This window comes from Sebastes umbrosus, chromosome 5 (genome assembly GCF_015220745.1).
Source record: "Sebastes umbrosus isolate fSebUmb1 chromosome 5, fSebUmb1.pri, whole genome shotgun sequence".
Taxonomy (NCBI): domain Eukaryota; kingdom Metazoa; phylum Chordata; class Actinopteri; order Perciformes; family Sebastidae; genus Sebastes; species Sebastes umbrosus.
Window position 1 is genome coordinate 12,976,024 of NC_051273.1, and position 24,178 is coordinate 13,000,201.

General features: G+C 40.3%; 1 protein-coding gene across 3 annotated transcripts in view; it reads left to right on the forward strand.

The window, feature by feature from the left end:
- LOC119488051 (carboxyl-terminal PDZ ligand of neuronal nitric oxide synthase protein-like) overlaps positions 1-20,530 on the forward strand; it is a 202,695-nt gene extending 182,165 nt beyond the window's left edge. For all 3 annotated transcript variants that reach the window (XM_037769218.1, XM_037769219.1, XM_037769220.1), the window contains 3 exons: positions 10,728-10,924; positions 11,101-11,225; positions 15,461-20,530. In XM_037769218.1, coding sequence (XP_037625146.1) covers positions 10,728-10,924; positions 11,101-11,225; positions 15,461-16,103 — 965 coding nt within the window. In that variant the 3' untranslated portion in view covers positions 16,104-20,530. The remainder of the gene's footprint in view (positions 1-10,727; positions 10,925-11,100; positions 11,226-15,460) is intronic.
- The last annotated feature ends 3,648 nt before the right edge of the window (positions 20,531-24,178 follow it).

Below are 24,178 nucleotides of genomic sequence, written 5' to 3' on the forward strand. Positions count from 1 at the left end.
GTTTGAATTGCGAATGCACACAAGGACGATACACTGCAGGCTGGATTGACACTATTCTGCCAAGAATAGCAATATGCCTATACTACATATACACATTATACTACACTATATTACAAACACATTTAACACCAAATATATAGTACTATAGTAAGAAAGTTGTTTTGTGGCAGAGACCTGTGCATCAAACCCTGCAGCCTCTCTCTTTGTCTGTCTGTCTGAGGTGCCCTGAAAATGATTTGAAGGCAAAAGGCTGGGACTGACGTCTGCTGCAGTAATTGCTCTTCTATTGAATAGCCAGGGCAGGTCGGCTTACCTCACCCTGTTTACAAAAATATAATCAGTATTGGATTCAGTGGAGATTATGTGGGATTATTCATTGCATGGTCTAAATTCTATAGCAGAGCTTCATTAGTGTTAGTAATTATGGAGGCTTGTTTCAAAGTTGCATTAGTTTCACTTGGCAGTTTGGTGCCATGTAGCCTAAATGCTGCTCCTGTCAATAAAAGTCCCAAAGGGAAAAACAGAGGCGTACTATGTGAAAAGGTTACTGCAGGTAGAGGAAAAAAAGGTAGAAGAAGAGGAGGAGGAGGAGACATGTCGGTTTTGTTAATGGAGCTTCTGTTTTCCCCTGAGACTGAGGGTCAGACCGGGAGGCTCAGCCTGTCACGACAAGATAGATGCTGACTGATGTTTTTGGGGGAGGAATTTGAAGTTTGCTGCCCTTCTATGTTTACGAGTAGGTAGTGCCAGTTTAAGAAGAGGAGAGCAGGTCGGCTGTGACACGAGACGAAGAGAGGTCAGCTTCGTAGATGGAGCCTCAGTCATCTGCAGAGTTTACTGCTGTGCTATTGGTTCCTCCTGATGCACCACTGAGTGCAGGAGAAAAAGCTAATTTGGCTAATTAGATTAGATAAAACTAGAATGAAGTCCTGGGGGAAAATTAGCCTGCAGAATAGGCTGTAGATAAGATGGAGACAGAAGATAAAACAACTAATTAAAACAACTGCACGTTGACAATCGTGCAGGGAATAAATACATCGCAAGTATGGCATCTTCATTTCAAGATGTGTTCGATTTATCAAGATTTCTGTTGTCTGTTGTGTTTTTTTAATTAATTAATAACAATTATTTTCCTTATCGAAAAGTTGCAAATCCTCGCATTGGAGAGGCTGGAAACAGAAAATAATTAGTGTTTTTGTTTGATGGGGGACTCAAACGATTATTTGATCATAAAATAGTTGCAGATTTATTTCTCGACTATGGACTAATCATTTAATCGATTCATAATTTTAGCTCTGTGATCCTTAAAGGTGTTGAATACAAGATTGGGAGCATTTATATTGCCTTCACACGGCTCTCAACATGGCAACAACAACAGCGCCATCAGTCAGGAAGGCATTATCAGCTGTAACCACCGTATGCCAGTGGGGCACGCTCACATACATGAACATGCACTAATAGCATGCCCGGCCGGCCCGGCTATGTCAGCAAAGCACAGAGAAGCTTGAATTAAAACACACGGAGGGAAAGTGACTTCATTCTCTGCTCAGGTAGACATTACTCCTCTATATCTTTACATAGCAAATAGTTGTTTGATCATGTATGAATGCTCTGAATATCGTATAGGGCACCTTTAAATTTTCATTCCTGGTTGATTCGGCAACACCTGTAATTCCTGGTGGCAACACTAAGAACATCTTAGTAATACAAGTCCGAAAGTTTTGTTTGAAATGACACTGGCATAATAACTTTTTTTTAATCATATTTGCTCAAATCTCGCCTACTGTTGCTTTAAGGTGACATATCAGGAAATGCTCATGTAAATCATTTCTGTAATGGTCATATGAGTTGTTTTGGAAGGCAGAAACAAACAAGGTATTTTATTGGTTAGGTATGGAGACTATAATTTGTGTGCTTTGCATTCTCTTCCCTCCATACCAATCTTTTCAAATACTTGGAAACCCAGAGTACAGTATACATAGTAAATATATGCACATATCACCGATACAGGATGTTACAGTTGTCTTTCCTTATAAAATCTTAAAATGCAATACATTATCTTACCTTGACCTCGTAAAAGGCCCCAAATTAAGGTAGAAAAAAAGTCTCTTTAACTTTAATATTAAGAGTTTCCTGTGTACAAAAAGTCCTGAATGTTACGTCTGATCCTCCATAAAATTGGAAGTGAAATCCAGACGGGGCCCACTTTCCAGGGAGAAAATGACTAAAAGCCGGCACAAAGTGATGATGTGAAAGGCACCGTGTCAGTCAGAGTTCAGTCTGATAAATCAGAAACTTCCTCCGTTAATCTGGTCCTGCATACGGTCCCTCATCAGTCTGAGACAGACCACCACCAGAGCCCACCCACTTTAATCATTCATGTTATAATGAACCCAGGTAAAAGATTGATGAGCGGCTCTGTGTGTGTGTGTGTGTGTGTGTGCGACAAGGAGCAGGAGGTATTTTTCTTCCATGCTTTCAAACATCAAACATAATTAGCCTAACTCACATTAACACTTTTCACTCACACACATGCATATCTTAATGTAGCGAGGAGCTCTAATTTAATACATCAGTGATAATGACCCTGTCTGGCCTGAGGATTAGCGTGTTTGTGTGTTCAAGTGAGTGTGTTTCAGGTCACTCATCCTCTCAGCCCGCCACTCGTCTCTCACATATTCTGCCCTCCCAGCGTCTCGCTCTGATGCAGCTTTGTCCTGATCTGTTGCTCCAGAACATCACTGCACTCTGCTTCTCTCGTTAACAAGCAGGGCTCAATCCATTCACTGTTTTTAAGGGGGAAAAAACTAGGTGAAACTTAAGGAATTTTAATTTATACTGCAAAAAATCTACTTGTTTCTTTAATAGGCAGAAAAGCAACAGAATCACAGTTTCTTCAGCATCTGTTTTCTGTTTTTATAAGCAGAAGGACTTCCTGAGCTGTTCCTGTAAACTGTTTTAGACATCTTGCATAAGGAAATAGAACACATTTGTTTCGGCTGGAACATGTTTTTCAGGGCTTCAAATAGACACGTGAACAGGGGTTCTTTGGAGATGTTCGCGTTGCCGTTTCTTTTGTACATCTGCATACAACTTGTATAATGTTTGCCTTTTTTCTTCTCAGTTTTGAGCCTTCAGGTAAATCTTTGCACAGTTTTAGTTTCTTAATGAGTCCTCAAGAGTTGTTTGTAATAAGACAAAGTTAAGTTCTGCTCATGGAGCAAGAAAGAGCAGATCAGCGCACTAGCATCAAATAAAATGGTTCATTTTGACATACACTACAATCTCAACTCCAGGTTCAGTTACTCCGGAGCTTTCAACCGTCGTCATCAGTAGTAAGTTTGTTGCCATGGAGCTGTAGATGTTCAAATTTTCCTCTCGGACTTCTCCACATGAGAGGTCATACAAAACATAAGCATTACATTTGTAATAAACAATCTGTCATATAATGACAGTTCATTATTGACTTTTGTAACTGCAGTTGACAAAACGGTCTCAATTCAAGTTCCCCTTACTTTTTCTAGAGCTTCTGACCGTTTCACATGGTCCTCATCAACAGATGGATTTGATGTTTGAGATCGCTGCAATGATCGTCCATTAGCCCTTGCCAAACAAGTTCACACAGTGCTGATTAAGCCTATGGCCCCGATCACACGGAGACACATCGCTAGAAATGCGTTGCCCGCAGAACCATTGTTTTCCTGGTACAGAAATGGCTCTATGGCGCTCTCTGGAATTCACATCTCATGTTGTGAACGTACTGTGTTTGAGAGAGAAAGAGAGAGAGAGACCAAATTTTCCATTAATCGCATTTGATCGCCTGGTTAAGCACACAGCCACGCTCCACAGGCGCATCCGCAGATTTGGCTAAGACCTTTCGCCAAGAGGCATTTTTGAAGCGGCTGCGCCTGTAGCGATGCGTCTCTGTCTGATCTGGGCCTATCGCCGCCAGGGAAAGCTCTCTATTTCGCAGTTTACCGCCGTTGTGGTGTCTGGTGTCTGTAGCGATGTTACCGCGCTGGCGCATGGTTGCCAGTTGAGCTTGCCGCAGTGATATTATTTCACAGCATTCGCAGATTTCTGACTTGTTTTAAGAAAATCTAATGTTGGGAACAAGAAAATGATACTTGTGTGTGTTTGTACACGTGCAGGGCTTACTGTGTGTGCTCCGTCCCGGTGACAGAAGTGGGTTACCCTCAGCTAAGAACAAAGCTTAGAGTTTGGCACTTTGATCGGTGATGCCAAAGCCGAGCCGAGTTAATTACAACCTCTCGCTGGCTGCCTGGCAGAGTCGAGCCGAAGTCACAGAGAGAGGGCGTTTGGAGCTGATGTTGGCCAATTACCAGTTCCGCATGATGAAAACTGTAATCATAATTACTTTGTGATCCATCATTATTCCTTATTAAGATAGAGAAAATTACCCTGCAGTGAAAAATATATATTATTTAGCTGTAGCTGTGGATGATATCCAGTTTAACACTGAAATAACAAATGCCTGTCTCTCTTGAGATAGAGATATTAGTGTTCTTTGCAGGGTAGATTTTTTTTTCACTGTCTAAAGGTCAGCAGCTCTGCTAGTTCACCTGCTGCAGAGACAACCTCATTCACTATGCCTGTAAGACTGCTATTAGCCAGTCCCTGCTTTGTCCATGACAAACAAAAAGCACAGTCTCACTTACATGCACACTAGTTTTGTTTCTTTATATTTTAGAGCACAAAATAGCATACTGGAGTTTGTCTGGACTCTCATGTTGTGCTTTTGAGACCTTTTTCAAGCACACTAACGGAATAGACTAAACTATAATTATACTGTAGCATTAACACGAATGTTTCTTCTAGGGTAGATTTTTTCAATTTGGTTAGTGTTGCAGAAGATTGCGTTATCATTTCAGTTGATTCAGGCTGGCCGACCGCTGCCGGTACATGAGTGGGAGTGAGAGCTCTCTTCTTTAGTTTTGTAAACCACTTTGTTTTGTGCCCATTAAATGGCTCTTTTCGCATGCTATGTTTCTCTTCTTGCTCTCTCTCCTGCTTATTCTGCAGGATGTGGAAGTGACTGATTACATGTGATGAAATTACTGGAATTAACAATGAATCTGAGAGTGTGGAGGGATTACACATTGGATTACACACTGAAAAATAGCCTTCCCAACTCTGCTTTTATAACAACATGAACCCTTCTGTGTTTGTTTTGTAATCTTACTGTTGGAATAAAAAGCTGTTAATCCAACAGAAGCTCCTGAAGAAAGACAGAAAGAAAGAAAAGGAAATCCCTATTTTAGCATTAATGAATGATGATTATTGCAGAATCCCTATCCTTCTGGCGTGTTTGTAATTAAAAGACAACATAACACACACAATCACATACACTAAAATGCATTCAGTAATCTGCTTGTTGCACAGTCTTGCAGAAGTAAACAAACAAGCCGCAGAGGTTCTCTAGATCGAAAGTCTCTTCAGCTTCTATAGTCACTCTGATTACAGCTTCTTTTTCTAACCTCTGTCTCGCTACAAGTACAGGTTTTCAAATTGGGAGGCTCAACCGTGAGACGTGAGGCAATGATACCGCAGGACGCGAAAGGGACAGGTGCATGCTGGTGCTCGGAAAACAACAGGAAGGTAGTTAATGTAGTTTGCCCCCCTGATTTGGCCCCATTTAAGGTACTTAAGCTACCTCTTCTCTGAGTTATAACTCAGTCGATGCTGAACACACAGACATGACAAGCATATTTTTAGATTCAGTGTGACTACTTCACAAGGATATCATTATTTCCGATGACGACTGTGAAGAAATGTCCATAAACTCGCTTAGAAATCAAAGAAAAGACTCTCCTTTTAACCCCAGAACTTGCCTTAGAATAATCACATTTTTAAGGTTTCTTCAGTTTCAAAGTAATCCAGTGATAGCTGTCTGTACCTCCATGGGTATATTTCACATAGGAGGTGATGATATCTAATTCTGCATACTTTTAATGATGCTAATTTGCCAAAATGTAAACAAATATAGGCTTGGGGCTCAAATTGTAACCTACAACTAACTCTTTGTGTCCATGGCAAAAATATACTTACTGGGCTGGGGGTGCAGTTGTCTCAATTTTGTCCGGCCAACGGTGTCAGACACTGAAAACCCCTGCTCGAGTGTATACTTAAACTGACAGTAAACCATTTTGCCAGTTCTTATAAAAGATCTTTTATTTAACATGTTTGTATTACTTTATTTCTTGTTTTGTGAGCTGCTCCTCTGGTTTTTGTTGTGGTGCAACCGTGTCCATCAACACCACAATCAAAAATCAACTGATTTTGATATGCAAATTGGTATTTTTAAGTGTGCCTCATTTTTCAAACTTTCTGCACACTCAAATGGTGGGTATCTTTGGTAGTATGGAACGAGGAAACAGTGTTGTTTTAGTGGTTTTAACAACCTCTCATTAGGTTAATACTTAATTTAATTCACAGTGATTCCTGCGTTTCAATCTGAATCTGTTACAGTCCAGCTGCACCGCACTGTTTGATTTAGAAATGTCTTCATTGTAATATTACCTCTGCTGAAGTTGCAGTATAGGGTGATTTAACAATTACTTCTCTAATGTTAATGCTTCAATAGGCAAGAAAATCCACCTGTTTTCGCCAGCCTAAGTCACAGTGGGGCTGCAGCAGTGGGGCTGAGGACATAGATGAATTGTTTGCCCAAATGAAATTCTCACTTGTGAGAGGCAGGCGCTGCTGGGAAATCTCAGCACAAGAAGTGACAAATTGAACAAAACGTCCGTTAAACAGCAGTGAATGAGCGTCCTGTCAGGAGGAAACAGGACTCACTTACATCGGATCTTTCAATTTGTGGGTATTGGAATAGCATTATCTCTAGAGAGGAGTGGCAGTGCCTTTTATTTATGATTCAACCCACTGAGAGAGAGAAAGGAGGGTGTTCGCCAGCCACTGTGACAGACTGAGGAGCTTTAGCTTCACGAGGGGCCTCTCGTCTAACATTTCCCTGAGCGCTACCTGGTGGTCACTTTAAAAGCAGCCAATTTGAGAGAGAGAAATGTGGAGGAGGAGGAAATTAATTAAACAAGACAATTCAAAGGAGTAGCCTAAAGCTGACTATGAAGAACATTTAAATGAACGTCTTCTCTAAAGCGGTTTGGCTTGATTGTGAGATTGGAAGAGGAGAACAGCTTGTGCTTTCTGTGTTAAACTGAAATCCTCGCATTGTTGTTCTGTTTTTCAAATTTCCCCAGCGGTTTTACTGGGAGTTGGTGATGTAAACCTACCTGCTACACTAACACTTACACAGCTTACACAGGCAGACTTCAAATCAGTTCCTGGAACTCACAAGGTTCTTCCAACTCTTGCATAAAGCAAGCTAGATATCTAGATAGAAAAGAAAATTGTTTAACTTTTAATTAGGGCTGTCAATCGATTAAAATATTTAATCGCGATTAATCGCATGATTGTCCATGATTAATCATGATTAATTGAAAATTATTTGCACATTTTTTATCCGTTCAAAATGTGCCTTAAAGAGAGATTTGTCAAGTATTTAATACTCTCATCAACATGTAGTGGGAAAATATGATGCTTTATGCAAATGAATGTATATGTTTATTATTGGAAATCAATTAACAACACAAAACAATGACATATATTGTCCAAAAACCCTCACATGTACTGCATTTAGCTTAAAAAAGATGCTTAAATCATAACATGGCAAACTGCAGCCCAACAGGCAACAACAGCTGTCAGTGTGTCAGTGTGCTGACTTGACTATGACTTGCCCCAAACTGCATGTGATTATCATAAAGTGGGCATGTCTGTAAAGGGGAGACTCGCGGGTACCCATAGAACCCATTTTCACCCCTTTAAAAATGGCCATGACAGTTTTTTTTCTTAATGTTATGTAATTTTATGTAATTTTATGTAATTTTATTTAACGTAATGTTTAAGAAATTTGTGGCGTTAAAATGAATTTGCGTTAACGCGTTGTCGCGTTAACTTTGACAGCCCTATACTTTTAATGAAAGAAATAACATCAAAGTAATTGCTTTATGACTTTTATTTTTTTATTTTTTATATTCAATGCGATGGATTGCTTTTTGAACACAAAAGATGGATTGATTAATTAAAGGGACGAACCCGTACATTTTCTTGTTCCTGTACAACTTGCTGTAACTTCAATATCACTCGTCTTTTGTTTTGGATTTCATGAATGGTATATTTCTAAACGTCACCTGCTTCACTGCATCTCATTTTGGTGGGGACGAACTGACCTCCAGTCCTTGTGTGTATACTGGTATTTGCACACAGCACTTTACTCAACAGACACCATATTTGCATTCGTTCAGAGTACACAGAAGATTTAAGAGCAGAGAGCTTGAGAGCTGGCTCAGGGACAGTCCAGCAGAGAAATGGTCATAAATAGTGATGTGTGTAAATGAGCCAGACTGAGACACCCGGGCTCATTTCCAAACAGCAGATTTTACTTTTAGGGCAGCAGCATGGGATGCCAGGAAGACATGTTAAGAGAAAAAGCAGCCAAAAAGTAAATGTTTTGAATTATAGAAACAAGTCGCTGATCACATTGTTAGACATGTTGCACAAACAGCTTCCCCTTCTAGTGTCCTTCATGAAGCCCTCCAAGGGGCGTACTACATTACAAAGTCCACCCAGTACCTTTCCATTAGGCGTTAAAGTGGGAGGAATACAGTATGTGGCCTCGTCGTCTGGTGGGATCAATAAGGATGTTTTATAGCCTGTGCAATGTGAAACCATTGATCGTGAGATCACTCGATGACCTTGATACAGTCAGTAGCCTACACCCTGAATGACCTTGGCAGACAAGCAGAACATTGAACAAAGCATGTAAATGAAGTGCCTTTTGTATCACAAATGGGCAATATACATATAGGCATACTGTCCTCTCAGTGATTTGTGCTAAAATATTAACGAAAAGTATGAAATACTCCGATGAATACAAGGCTGTTGAACATATGGCAAGCAATCATTGCCTAATAGTATTTTTAACCTTTATGCAGTGTTTTGGCTTCAAACGCATGGATGTATTATTCTAACTCTATTATCTGGATCATATTTTATCTTACCTCTACACCAATACAGTCCTTTACATTTTAAATGCAGTGCTATTTTCCAATAGTCTAATAGCACTAAGGCCATCTTCATACATACATACAGTACATCACTACTGTGTGAAAAGACGCAGCTGCATTGACACAGTGGGGATGCCAACGCAATATTCTGTATATTATAAAACACAATGTTCAATGCACTCAAACAGGTAGCTGAACAGGTCTGAATATAGCTACCTGCACTCACAGACACACAATCTACTATATAATTACATTAATTGCCAGATCCACTTTTGTTTCACTTTGCACCTCTCTGCTGTAGCAATTGATTTGAAAAAGTGCCTGCATGCTGCAAAGTAAATGTATCTCTCTGTTCTTCTCTCTCTCTTTGTCTCCTTGAAACTACTCTAAATGCCCTCTGTGTCACGTTGATTCATAACATAATATTTCCTCACGCCTCTGGCTAATGTGCTTTTGTAGATCTCTTGATTGGTGCAGCCAAGTGAATTGCTTGTATGTGCAAAGTGAAGTCAAGGTTGGCTGCTCAAACCCTACTTTGACGCTCCATCTGATTCCAAATGGGCGATATTTTTTCTCCATTTATCTGGCCAAGACAATGTTCCTTTCAGATATGTGTATGCAGGTCAAGGCTGCACTTATTGCCTCCCCTGACTTGTCTTTTTTGCAGAAGAAGACATGAATCAGCTGCATTTTAAGCAGAAACCGCTCAATAATCTGCTTTTTTAGAGGTAAAATGATCTGAAATCTGATACTTTTATGTCCCATTAAATGCCTTCCGAGAAACTTTTCTCTCCAAGAGGTAAGATCTTCTGTCTCAAGTGGATTGCCACATAAGTTCCCCTTTTATGTTTTGCCGTTTCTGATCCTGCATTTTTTGTTCAATTTCTGCTTCATTTTCATCAGTGTTGTTGTTGTTTATGTGCATGCGTTTTGTTTTAATATATTATTTCGTGATCATTACATACAGTGTTACTGCACTGCCATCTGGCCCTCACATGTATTCTCATGAAATGCCTTTGAATCGTGCTGCGATGATGCAACATCAGTTTGTTTGGTGCAAAGCTGCAGAGTGACGCCAGAGAGACATGACGTAGTCACTTAAAGGAATACTCCATCAACATTTGACCTTTTGAGTATCAAATACCCGCTCCCCTTTAGGCTCGAGAGGTGGCCTTTAAAAGTTTGTTGTAGATTGCTTGTGGAGGATCAGCAGCTGTAGTCAGCTTTGATTCACAGCAGTGGATACCAATTGAGACCCAAAAACTCCAAAGTATAGTATATTCCAAACAATCGTTACTCCGCCAAAAGTTGCTAAATACACTACTTCTAGCAGAGCTTCAGTGATATAACGGGGGATAGGACAGAAATAGTGTATTCAGCAATGTTGTGGAGAAACTACGAGAAACCAATCAACAGAATTCCTGCATTTTTAATGGAGTACTCCTTTCATTTCCCTTCGAAGAACTGAGTTAGTGCATCTCATTCTCAAAGCAAACATCCCATTTGTATTGTCTACTGCTTGATCAGTCTGCAGCTTTGCAGCAGCAGATTCACATCTTCTGTTAAATCCTGTGTATACTGTGTGTATTCACTTCTCCTGTCTTCTCTCCTTTTTTTTCCCAGTTGATCAAAGTATGTTTGAGAACTCCATTGCCCAGCAGCAGAGTCCACAGCCTTCCAGGCCAGGCCAGCCCTCGGCCCGACGCACCCCAGCATCAGCTAATCATAGCTTGGGGTCCAGCTCCGTCGACTCTCCATCATCCGGAGGACAACAGAGGCTTAAAAATGCCATTAATCTGGGCAAGGCTGTCGGCGCAAAGGTTGGCACAGCACAACACATCATGTATTTTTTTAACTTTTGATATTTGGGCTGTATAGTAAACTTCATAACTAATGTTGCATCAGTTGAACCGATCTGATTCTATCTTTGCTTCTTCCTTTCTGTCTTTTTCCTTCTGTCTTTCTTTTTTTTCTTTTCTTTCTTTCTTTCTTTCAGGTCAATGACTTGTTAAGAAGAAAGGAGCCCAGCCACCTCGGGGACATCGGGGTTACTGAGGTCAACAAGAACGCTGGTGCTGTGTGGAGCTGTATGGACCAACTCAACCAGACCACTGCAAACAGGTACACACACACACACAAACATATCTCCTTTGTATTTAAAGGAACCAATCGCTCTCTAAACTTAAATGTGAGGGGCACTTGCCACTCACCGGGCTGGTTGGGTTATTCATCTTTGGGAGCCTAATTGTCCCTGATGAGGATCGGGTGTGTGAAGCCTATATCTACCCCTTGGTTTCCAGTGTTAAGATGCTGAATCACTGTCTCATTGTGAGAGTGTGTTGGCAGAAGTTGCCACGTGAACCTCACATCTGCATGATTTGCTCACCTTTCTCTGTTTGCTCTTGGAGCTTTGTGTGTTACAGTGGGTTGGGTCTGTGTGGCCTGGCTTCTCAGTTTTGACTTGGCATTGCTGCCAGTGTCTTTTTCTTTAGTCAAATTCACTCTGTGTCCCAGAGAGTTTATCCTCTAGTCAGCTACTCTGCAGTGGTGTTTAGGTTTACTATTCCCCTGGTCCGCAATTGCGTCCCACTCCCTGTTACCCTGACATTAACCTCCTCTTAACTTAATGTTAACCCTTATCCTGAACACAAGATCATCCCAAATTAATTTGCAGACTTGTGCCTCAAAGGTTTGCTTGTTTGATTCCACATATTGATCAAGGGGCTGATCACACCGAGGCGCGTCGCTATAGGTGCGGCCGCTTCACAAACGTCTTGGCAAAGCGTGTCGGCACGTCTCAGTGTGATCAGCCCCTAAGGCCATTTGGTTTTCCTTGAACCTCTCTGATTAAATGAATCCTTTTTTGAGTGCTTTCGTACTGTATGTAGGGGTGGGTATCGTTTAAAAAAATTACGATCACATGCGCAATAAATTGAAGAATGCTCGCAGTGATTGGCTGCGAGCAAAATAGTCACCTTTTTCTAGATCCAGGCACAAAAAAGATCATTTGCAGGTATGGTTTGACTGGAGAAGTTTCAATACTACTTGGCACTGGGTTGTTTCGGCCGATACCTTAAAGGTATCAAGTACCGATAACCAGCCTTAACTGTATGCATTCATTTAATAGGATGAATATGTAAAAATCACAAAACTTTCCTAGGCCACACATTCAATTTAATGATAAAACCACTGGAGGACATTGTCTTATTGTAGGCAAAAAAATATTAAATTACCTGTGCTGTCTATCACTGTAAATTAGGCAGAAAAAGATTCTTCCTGTGAAATGTGGGTTTAAATTAATAATGACACATCAAAGGTGCCTGTGAGACGATGAAATTGAATAAGTCTGAACTTTTCAGCTTCTTATTCTGTCAAAATGGAAATGCCTTTTCATTGTCTATTCATTACCTGCTGACGTGCACACACTCATACATCCGAGGTTGTTTCCGCGTGTGTGTATTTGTTCCAGCAGCATTGATCTGTTGTCTTTCCAACTGAAGATCAGTCAAGCAGAAGTCATTTTCAGCAGCTCTGCTCCCATTCATCTCCATGCACTGGACTGTGAATAGATTTAGTTTCATTTACCAGTGATGATCTGTAAAGATTTTGCCCGACCGTTCCGACCGGCTGGTCGGAACGGTCGGTGCTAAGAGATCTTTTTACCTAATAACTGACTGACTCCTCTTTGTTGAAACCTGGATGCATGAGATGAAATGTGCAGAGCCCAGAACATTTTGGAGCTTGTTTTTTGTCATCTGAAAATGAAAGCAGCGTGACCTCATTAATCATTTTATGAATTCCAGTATCTGGATAGTTTAATTCATGACATTATCAGAGATTCGGCTACATCGATACCACAGATCCGACCCAAATTCTGCATTAAATTCAGAAAAAAACAATACAGGTAGCAAAAAAATGATCTTCGATTTCTATGTAATGCTCTCTCAGCACTGTTGTACCTGCAGCTTGTGTTTGCATATCAGTGTGTGCAAAACCGCTCCTCACCGTCTACTGTAGGCCGCTATACGTTCTCCAATCACGTACCTGCGGCATCTGGAAATTGTCTGTGTTTTCGACTTACTAACTAGTTAATTGTAACATTTTTGATCACCTGAAAACGTCTTATTCAGCGACCCTCTCGTGTCACATCTGGTTGCAAAAAACAAAGATGGCAACCGGCCAAAATGTCAAACTGAAGGCTTCAAAACGAGAAATCCACAAACCAATGGTGACGTCACGGTGACTACATCCACTTCTTATACAGTCATGATGTCACCACACACCTAATGCTATATCCAATAGGGCCCTTCTCCCGGTTGAGGGCAAAACTGTCACTGAAGCTTATGCTATTCCTATAAGAACATCTGTCAATACAGCATTATTGAAATTACAAACTATACAAAAGAGTGATTACACTGACCCAGGAACTGAGGTAAACATACCCAGCCAGCAGTATTTTAGAGAATATACTCTCCGGACTAAAAACGTATCCGTATCGCTGCCTGAGACATTGTTTCTGTGGTATTTCTGATTTAGTATTTGAAGTGAAAATTGAGGAAATAATTGATTTATTTGAGTCAAACCAGATGTTATGTATTATTTTGTAGTGGATCGTGGTCTGTGTATCTATATACGTATTGAATCGCCTGAAAAGCAAATATACACTCCCCTATTATACACACATCAGCCCACTATACTAACACCAGCCTACTGTTCATACACATGAAGCTGAGAAGTTGACTTTCTAGTTTCCCTTAACAACAAAACGGTATCTGCGCTCTTTATATTCTCACAGCAGTGCTTACTGAACTGAACTGTCTTTGAGTGCATCCCCGTCAGCTCCCGTGAACGATCATGCGGCGGTAATAATAAGTTCTTTCCCATCGCTGTTGGATGTAGCCACCATTGTAATTTTCTGCCATTGTGGGGAACAGCTTGAGAAAGGAGTGTGTTTCTGTAAACACTTACAGTGCACGATGTGGAGCCATTAAATCGATCACCAGGAGTGAAAGTAGATGTAGGTTCTTGCTGGTACCATCCACTTTCCTCCACCCACACACACACAAACACATGCTCCCATCACTTACAGTTACACGCTCTAATTGGTAGACAAGTGTAGATATGAAGTCTGAGTACGGCTAAATTTGATGCCTTTTCACCAACTGTAATTGTAAATGGCTACAACTCTGTCTAATACAATACAAGGCAGTGCCTTAAACTTGCATTCTTTCTAATAGCCAGCAGGGGGCGACTCCTCTGGTTGCAAAAAGAAGTCTGATTGTATAGAAGTCTATGATAAAATGACTCTACTTCTCACTTGATTTATTACCTCAGTAAACATTGTAAACATGAGTTCATGGTCTCAATCGCTAGTTTCAAGTCTTTTTCAATACAGCATGATGTTCATTTAGTAAATTATGGTACCTAAAAAAGGCCTAAAATGTGTTATTCAGCGTTCGGTTGTACTTATCTCCACCCTCTCGTGTCACTTCTGGTTGCAAAAAAACAATATGGCGGCGGCCGAAATGCCGAACTCGATGCTTCAAAACGGCAGTCCATAAACAATGGGTGACGTCACGGTGATGACAGTATGTCAACTTCTTATAAAGAGTCTATGCCTCTGACAGACATGAGAGTGGTATCGATCTTCCCATCTAACGCCCTGCAAGAAAGTGAATAAGTAAATGTTGAAGTGTAAATGTTGAACGTTTCCATGAACAACTGTTTTCACTGCCCAGTGTGTAGACCGCAATGGAAAGCACTGTCAAGTCATACAAACTTAATAAAGGCAAAAAAAATAAATCTGTCAGGTTTAACACACTCTCAAACACAATCGGCAAACTCGCAACAATTCAGTGAAGTTGCATCAGTTCCTTTAATGAAATAAAACAGAGGACATGGTGTGTGCTTTCCTCTACCAAAGTTGTGAAATACAAACTGTAGTTTCTCTTGTACAATTCAGTAGGTCATCAATTCACTGGTACCGTGGATGCCTTCTAGTATGGTCACGTTTACTAGAAGAGTCCAACTGAACAACCTGCTGCTGTCGTATTCATGCCTTCGTGTGATTATTTTAATGAAAGCTCTGAGTTCAAGTCTGTGATTTTACTGATATTTATTCTTGATTACTTCTATTGTCAACTCTGAAATGTAAAAAAGAAAGACCTAAAAAACTTCAACACCAAGCGTATACTTTACTTCCCATGCTGAAAATAAAACCTCACAGCGTTTGAAGGCAGCATGTGGGACAGTATTTACTTTTAACCTTTCTCTGTTAGACTTAATTTTCTCCATGTCTCTCTCTTTTCCCTCCTTCCTCCATCCCTCTCCACCTGCCCTTTTCTCCTCTCCTCCAGTCACATCTCCTCCTTTGACTCCTTCCCCCGGTTGGACCCACCACCACCATCGGGGAAGAAGCGCCTCCCTCGGGCGCTGAAGACCACCCAGGACATGATGATCTCCTCTGACCCCGTGGTCTCCTCTCCAGACCCCACCGACTCGTCCACCTTCCTCTCTTCTCCCGACAAGACGCCCCTCATCGCCAAGGAGGAGCTGAGGAACAGCGAGCAGCAGCAGAGCAAGAAGGAGGGCGGAGGAGGGTCAGAGGAGCTCACGGTCTCAGCAGAGAAGAACGTCGATTCTGATTGTTGGGAGACGGCAGGAAGCAACGGCAAAGTTGATGGAGTGACAGGTGGAGAAGAAGAGGATGTGGAAAGCACTGAAGGAGGCGAGGAGGAACATCAGCCCCAGCTGCAGCTCTCTGTGCCAGACCTCATCAACAAAGATCCCCCCCTGCTGGAGTCCAGAGCTAAGCCCTATGACATCTGGCAGAAGGCGTCAGGGCCGGACTCCCGGCTGGCCTCCACACCCCGCAAAACTCCCTGCCGCATCAGCCTTGGAGAAGAGGTCCTGGTGGGGAACGGCGCCCCCTGCAGTAAAGGCACCGGAGTGAGCGCTGAGGACTCGGAGCCCCACCCGGACCTGCTGTCGTTTGAGTAATGAGCAGAACCGGGGTCAGATACCAGCTCAGTATGTCTCGAAAAGTGTGGAACTTTTGCTCTTCATTTCAACTCAAGAGGTAATTGAAATAGACCGATAAGTACTGCGGATCAAATATTCACTGCCACTTTTAAATATTTAACTCCCTGCTCCAGGGTTCGCTTTCGGAAAAGGGAACAAGGGCTTCCAGGAATCAGGGCAGGGGTCAGGTCTGTTGCTTTTTTAACATTTTGGCAACTTTTTAGATAGTTTAAATGTCACGGTGATACAATCTGGCCCTCCAACACGGCCGACAGTCACTACCAGCTGCTTCCTAATGAAATGAACTCTAAGCTGACCAGCACCACATGATGGATAAGTAGCAAGAGAGAACATGTTTTGGAGGTGAGGGTTCATTATGGTGCAGTGAGAATTCAAATTTCTTTTTAACATTTCAACAATGGAACATAAAACTATTAAGGAATATAATTTTATCACAGTATATTTATCGTGTTTTAGCTCTCTAGCAAGGTTTTACAACAGTAACATGTCATGTCTGCTTTAGGAATGCAATAATACCAGATAATGTCATAGTGAATGTAATTAATGTAATGAAGTATCCCCTTAAATGAGCTGAAAATGTTAAATTGTTAATGAATTACTGGGGAGTGTAAAAACAACTTCATACTGCTCCAGAAAAAGTAAAACATTATTTCTTTACATCTTTTAAAGAATATATGGGTTGTACTATTGCTTATCGGCATTAAGATTTATATTATCTCATTAATTTCAAGACATTTTTTCAAAGCATTTAAAGGGATATTTGATTCACGATTGTCACACTGTAAGTCTATATAATACAAAAGCTGCTACAACGAAACCAATTACAAACTGCAACTAATATGAGTTATATAGCAATGAAATTTACATTCAGTATAATTAGAATAATTCAGTTTTAGCAGATTTTTTTGTCAGTGTAATAGTATTTCCAGCATGGAAATGTCTTGGAACGAAGGAAACGAGAGAGAGAGAGAGAAGAGGCTGAACGAATGCGGACGTGTTAGAGATGGAAAGGTGTTGGGGGAGTTCACTTTCAGTTCGGTCAGTGCAAAATGGCTCGCAGCACTTTTCTGTCAGAGTTTGTGAGGACTGGAAGACTTTTGACCCGTAGCTTCATTCACATTAAATCGTTTGTGACCCCCTTTTGATCCAGTAGGAGTTTGAGAACTTGTCCCACCTGCTTTTGGCATGGACTGTGACCCTGAATATGACCTTTTAAAGCCCTAAGCCAGTACGAATATTGATCAGCATCCCGATCAATAGGTCGCCCTTCTTTTTTTTCTTTTTTCTTTTTTGAATATAAAAAAAAAATAGAAGAAAATATATGTAAATACATAGTGCATAGTCACAATCATAATCACAAATGTTGAAGCTTTACCTGTTAACCCCAGGTATTGTGACTTTTTTATTGATTGATTTTTTTTGGTGCTGTGCACCAGTAAAAATGATCTCTTTAATGAGCAAATATTAGTAGAGACGAAACTGCAATTTCTGAAACCATATTCAGGTTAATTACATGAGCGTATCTCTGGCCCAAGATGAGAATGGCTTCCAGGCTTCCTTTCTGCTGACAAAAATTGTCTTCTGAGTTGGCTAAACTGAAAGTAGATTCTTATTGCACTCCCTCAAAAAACCTGACAGCGAGTGAGGATGAAAGGATGGATGGGCGGACAAGCGGCATGTGGAGGGCGGGCTGGTGAAAAGTTGTTTTTGAGCAAAAGACAGAGGAGATAATGAGCTGTCGACAGAGACAGATGAAAGAGGTGTATTTTATTCAAGCGAATCATTAAGTGACGGACCAAAGACAGGAATTAGCGGCTCAGTCAGACAGGTTGTTTTTGTCATATTGTTACTGAGTGAAAAGAGAAGCAATAATTCATACAGAAGGTATTTTTTCTCCTTTATTTTCACTTCGTCTGTCAATGACAAAGTTAAAAACCAAAGTCAAAACATTTTAAACAATTTAATAACAATTCACGCGCTGGAGATCTAAGTCAGGTGTGTTTAGCTGCTTAAAAGTGAGCTGACATTAACAGGAAATAACCTGCTGTTGGATCAGTCGGTCTGATTCAACCTCATCAGTGTATCAAGCAGCAATGGTTGTTTTAGCACAGTCTGAGCATCTGAGCATCTGTTCCGTACATCTGTGCGACTGAATTAAAAGTCACTTTAGACACACATGGAAAGCAAGCATGCAGATCCCAAATCCCAACCCTAAAAATAACCCGTTTTTCTGTGAGATCCTGAAGTGGCCTCAATAAGCGACCACTGTGTCAGTGCAGGGATTTCCTGACTTCAAAAAAAGAGCACAAAATTCCCAGAAGACACCGAGACGGACACAGAGCCAGCTGTAGTTGCGGTCAGGTCCTGCCCGGCAGAATGGGAGGAATGTGGAGCTGGACTCTTGTTAGAGAAAGGGAGCTTTGTCTCTTTCAGTCCATCTCCTGTCTCCCTGACTTTGTCTAACAAGTATCCCCATTTATTTTACAGCTGGAACCAAACAGCTGGAGTCCCCCAACAAGATAAACACAATTACAAACATAGTTTTCCCAATTACCTTTATCGAGCAATCCTCAGACCTTTCTGTGGACAGTTTTTTTTCAGTCGGGTCTGTGGATTGCATAGAGTGCCTGTTTGTGGAAACACATGGTGCTAGTTGAGTTTTTCAAATGTCATGTTTGAGTGCTTTGAGAGCACCAACTCCCCACTGTATTGTGGTGTCAGATGTTTTAGCAGTGGATATCCTCAAAACAATTTGCATTGCGAGATAACACGTAAGTGAGAATGTTTCGAGGTTTGGGTGAACTGACCCTTTAAAATCAGGGGGCAAGAGTGTAACAATGTTATGGAAATGAATGTGCTAAAGCAACCAGAAGTAGACACCTAAACTAAGTTATCTGGTACTGATAATCACCATAAATTACAGACAACAAATAATCAATGCACCCGTATTAAAAAATAGGGCATAAAAAACATTTTTTAAATCTTTTTGATGCTTCAGTTCTGTTATTACTAATTGAACTCAAAGATCTTAAAGCCCTTGAAAACCTGGTTTATTTTTGTATTTCTCATAGCATTAAATATTAATGACTAAATGTGCAACAATCAAAGTTAAAGTTTGAAGAAAAAAAACACCTTTTAAGTGTTATTTATTAAGAGTTTAACACTCAAAAGCTCGGTGGTTGTGGTTTGATCACATTTGACTGATAGTGCTGGCAATATAAGCAAAAGAGAAATGTCTTTTATTCCTTCTTTCAGTGATCAACCATGTGCACATTTAATGACCATATAACAGTCTAATCAGCTGAAGAAACAAAAATACAGCAATCTCTCATTGGAAATGACCAAAACTATTCAAACTTTGGTAGACATTTTCTGTTCATAATGGACCCCATCACACAAAATAGCTTTTCATGTTTCATAAAACTAAAAAAAGTGTTGTGTCTTGTAATCTGTCTGTCTTCTGAATCTCACGTATGTTCTAAGCGACGCTGAGGTTGTTTTCAGGATTCGGGTGATATGAAAGTCTGTCACTCAGCACAGAGATAATTGCTACACACCTGGATAAACCAGGTATCAGAGAGGTTAAACCAAACACACACACACGCACATATCAGACTGACAGCAGCTGCTTGTATTTAGTCAAAGGCTAAAAGCAATAATATGAGATGAATGGTTGCTCAGAAGGCGTCCGACTGTCTGAAATGTCTTGTTTCTTTCCTTTTAGCAAAAGAGTGTAAAGAAAAGAAGCTGAATGCATTTTTAAGACAATCAGAGCAACTCTATCCAGTTATCATGCTTCCTTTAAAACCACTAAAGTAGATTTCTATTGTATTTTCTGATGAAGGAAACAGTGTGTACATTTTATGGAAATATTCTATCGCTCTTTTTTTACGATATCTGTGAATATGCAAATTGTGTCTCGCTCTAACAAATGAAGGAAAGTGATTTATTTTGATATTCAGTCATAGAATCTAGTTATGGCAATCTGTGTTATTTAGTTGCCTCAATTAATTTGATAAAAGAAAAAAAATGATCTTGCTTTCTATTTTTTATGTTGTCGAATCTTTTGTTTGTCTTTGTTAGTCGACATCATTTCAGCAATTATGATGAATGAAGGAAGTTAAGCGCTGCACATGGAGGCTTTTTGAAAACAAGGCATAAATGGACCGCTAAAGCAAACCTGGGACTTTATATCGATTTATATCTTAAAACTGCTGCAAATTAAATCTTTAATTTTTTTATGTGATGAAAATATACTACAAAAATCAAAGTGAATCAGTGATTTTTTCTGTTTTATTTTCCTAATGTATCTTTTTTAAAGTGGGGATGTAATAACTCCTGTAATGACTGTAATCTTTTTAAACAAAAAATAGACCTAATCATGACTTTGTTGTTTTGTGTTTTTTTAAAGATTAATGTGACTTTTTTTTTCTCCGTATAGAAAAAAAAGCCTCTCTTCATTTATTCTGGGCATATCCTGTCTTTTATGTTTTTCCTTCGTCTCGTTCCTGCATCGTCGTCGCCAGCCTCCCGCTCAGTCCTGCCCGCACACTTCCTGTTTTGACGGAGCTGATGTCCTTGTCAGTTGTTGTTTTTTTCCATCTGAAATCTGTGTCACTCTTCAGTATAGATGGGCCCTTGTGCGTCTTCCCTCTGTTTGATAGATCGTCTGCTTTTAGAGAACCGAACACTGAGAGACGGCGGCGGTGGCGGGAATTCAGGAGTGGAAGCTGCTCTGATGTTTAATTCATCTGTGTTTGTCCTAATTCGTGGAAATCCTGGTCTTCCTCTTGGCGTCTCGGAGTGTCGCCGGCCTCGTGTTTGTTGCTGTGTCGCGATGAGCTGATGATGAGTAAAACAGAAGAAGAATCCAAGAATGGAGACGACTGACTGCACTATGAGGCTGTTTATTTACCCCAACTTCCACATCAGTGGTGTAAACAGCCAATCAGCTAAGACACACAGGCCTGTCACTGTTTAATAATTCAAACATGATGCATTTATTCATTCTCTACAAAGGATTTGAGGCTTCTATGCATAATAAATCATCAGACAGTTCCTGAAGCAGGCTGGATAAAGTTTGTACAGCCTAAAATTGTTTAAACAACTTTCTGTATTACATTTCCCAATATGAGTTTCTTGGCCAATTTGTGGAAAGTCCCCCCCCAGAAACATAAACATTAATTTTCAAGTTATGCAGTTTCGGAACTAAAACTCACTCAACAGTTACCCAAACTCATCAGAACTCATATGAGGTGTTAATTCTTTAGCAACAACTTTGGCAAAAGTTTGAAGGGATACTCGAGAGATTTAGTACTGGACTGGAGTATTGGACTTTAAGAGACTTGTAAAAGGTAGATTTATAAAAGAAAAAGAGGGTCAACATTAAGGCAGCAGAGGCCAAAATATCCTGACTTTTAGTCCCTAGCATCGGTCAAGCTCCAAAAATACTGGATCCTTCATTTACCATCTTGCAACTCACATTAGCATCTTTTATTAGACCCTTACTGACATGTAAATAATGTCTTTCAAACTCCACACCTCCAGTTTGTAACGCAGACTTACTGTTAACAAAATTGTTGTCTTCAAGCCATAGACTGTATAAGAAGTGGACGTAGTCACCTTGACGTCACCGGTTGGTTTGTGGACTGCCGTTTTGAAGCCTCGTGTTCAGCATTTTGGCCATCGCCATCTTTTGGCGTTTTTTTTTGCAATCAGAAGTGACACGAGAGGATGGAGCTAAGCACAAGTAAAACTGAATGAGAGATAAAACTTCAAGAGGGATTTGATCAAATTGTTCAGGGATTAGATTTAATCACTCACAAATTGGCATCACTTAAGGAGCATACAAATTAAACAAGATATTAATCTGTGAGTGCTGTAGCTAAAGATGTCAGTGTGTATCTTAAGGTTTTTAATATCTATATTTTTCATAGTTTTGTACTTTTAGGATTTAACAAATCCTAAAAGAGTAGCTGCATCCAATTTGATAATCCTGCTCTTACTTCCATCTAACAGGCCTTTCAACATGTGATTTTCTGCAATGTTTTTCCAGCTTGAGTTGAACAAAATTATACTTTGACCCCATGCTGACCTCCACAACATGGGTTTTTTCCTCCTTATTCAAGATCTTGTGTCTCTTTAAGGCCCCAAAAACACTTGGACTGGCCCTGTACGATATTTTGTGAGGCGTAAGTACATTCTTATCTATGCTCCACGACGTGTTGTTATTTATGTCATAATGATATTTATATGAGTACCAAGCAGAGAGATATCTGACAGGAAAATTAGCAAAGCAATCAGACAGACTGCCAGAACAAATTAAATGAGCTCTTCGACGAGTCGTTTTCAGAGCAGCGTGAAAATGAATAATTAGATGTTCTCTGTGATTGTAAGAAATAGGCCCCATACTGAGTGTGAGGTTGTCTCCGAGGCTGTTATGTCTGTGCAATGTATATTTACGGAATGCTATTATGTGATGATGCACCCAGCATCGTAAACACCGTGCCCACCGCTCTCCACGGGCTTTCTGCCGCCCAGAAAGAGAGAAGGAAGCCAGCGCAACGAGGTGAAACACCAGATGAGGAGGTGAATGTCACACTGATGTGAGGATGGGAACAACAGTATAACTCTAAATGCCATGAGTGAGCTGTAGCCTACATGTGTGTTGGCTAAGACTGGAAATACAGATGAGGAAGTAGAGTTGAGACGGATACATTTCAAAAGAAAAACTTCCTGTGACCTTCTCACCGTGCAGATGATTTTTGGGTGCACTACTAACTTAATGTGGAAAGTCTTTCCTAAGTTTGTAGCAACTTCTAGCTAGTTTCTAAATAGTGATTTACTAAATCAGGTTGCACCATTAAAACTTAAGGATGTCATATAGGGATGACTGTTATTAGGAAACAACTGTAGTGTGTCCAGTCAAGCACAATAAAGAAAACAAAGCAATGGTCCTTTATCTATTTATGAATACATGGATAAATCTGTTTGTTTCAGAGTTAGTCGTATTTATTTAGTTAAGAATTTGAAGGAAACATCCAATTAATCTAACCAATGTTTTCAGCATTAGACTACATTTTGAAATTTGAAGTAGGCCTATTGAGATTTGAGTGAATGCAATTTAGTTATCATTATTATTATTATTATTATTATTATTATTATTATTATTATCATTTATTATTAAATAAAAAATATTTTGATCCATTGTCAGGTCAGATATGTCAACCATGTTACTTCTTTTACTCTTCCATCTACATGGCTGACGTTAGTGGTACTTCTGTCAGTTAGCTAATTCTGTATAACAGTTGCATCAGGCAGTTGCCTACAGTAGATGTAAATGTAAAGGCCTGTTTAGTACAGTAACAACTAATTTTGTCTATGTAAGAACTAGATTGTGTGTTGCAACCGGTTTTGATTTAGTGATGTGCAAATCTCCAATTAGTAAGCACTCAGTTTATCATCATTACTTTGATGAATTATTGGTGTTGATGCTGATTCTGGGGCGTCAAAATCACAGATTGTCTGTGATTTCAGTTTTCAAAGACTGTGTCGAACAAGCACTTGTTTGATACTGGTTGTAGATCAGTTTCATACAAATTACAATATTTTTTTTGTGTGATTTCAGTAATGACAGTTTTAGGCTTAAAAAAGTCATAAAGGATTACATAGGCTACAGTATTCAGAATACGGACGTAGCTACAGACGGCTTAGTCTCCCCCTGACTAGTGTTAATATTTCTTGAGTTTTCTTTTGTGCCCACTACAGGTACCACCATCACCCAGAACACCACCACTCACCTATCCATGGTTTGTCACCCTCTCTCTCTCTACAGACAGCACTCTCGACCCTCAGGAGTCTGCCGGAGCATTAGTCACTGCAGGCTGTCAGGATGGACTTCTTATCAGGTTTATAGATCAGCAGGGGCCCTGTGTTTGTGTACCTATGTGAGAGGGACAACCTGAGAGCCAATCTAGCACCCACTGAAACCAGACTCTAGTCATCAAAGCTGCTGCTGTGAGCTGACAACAACA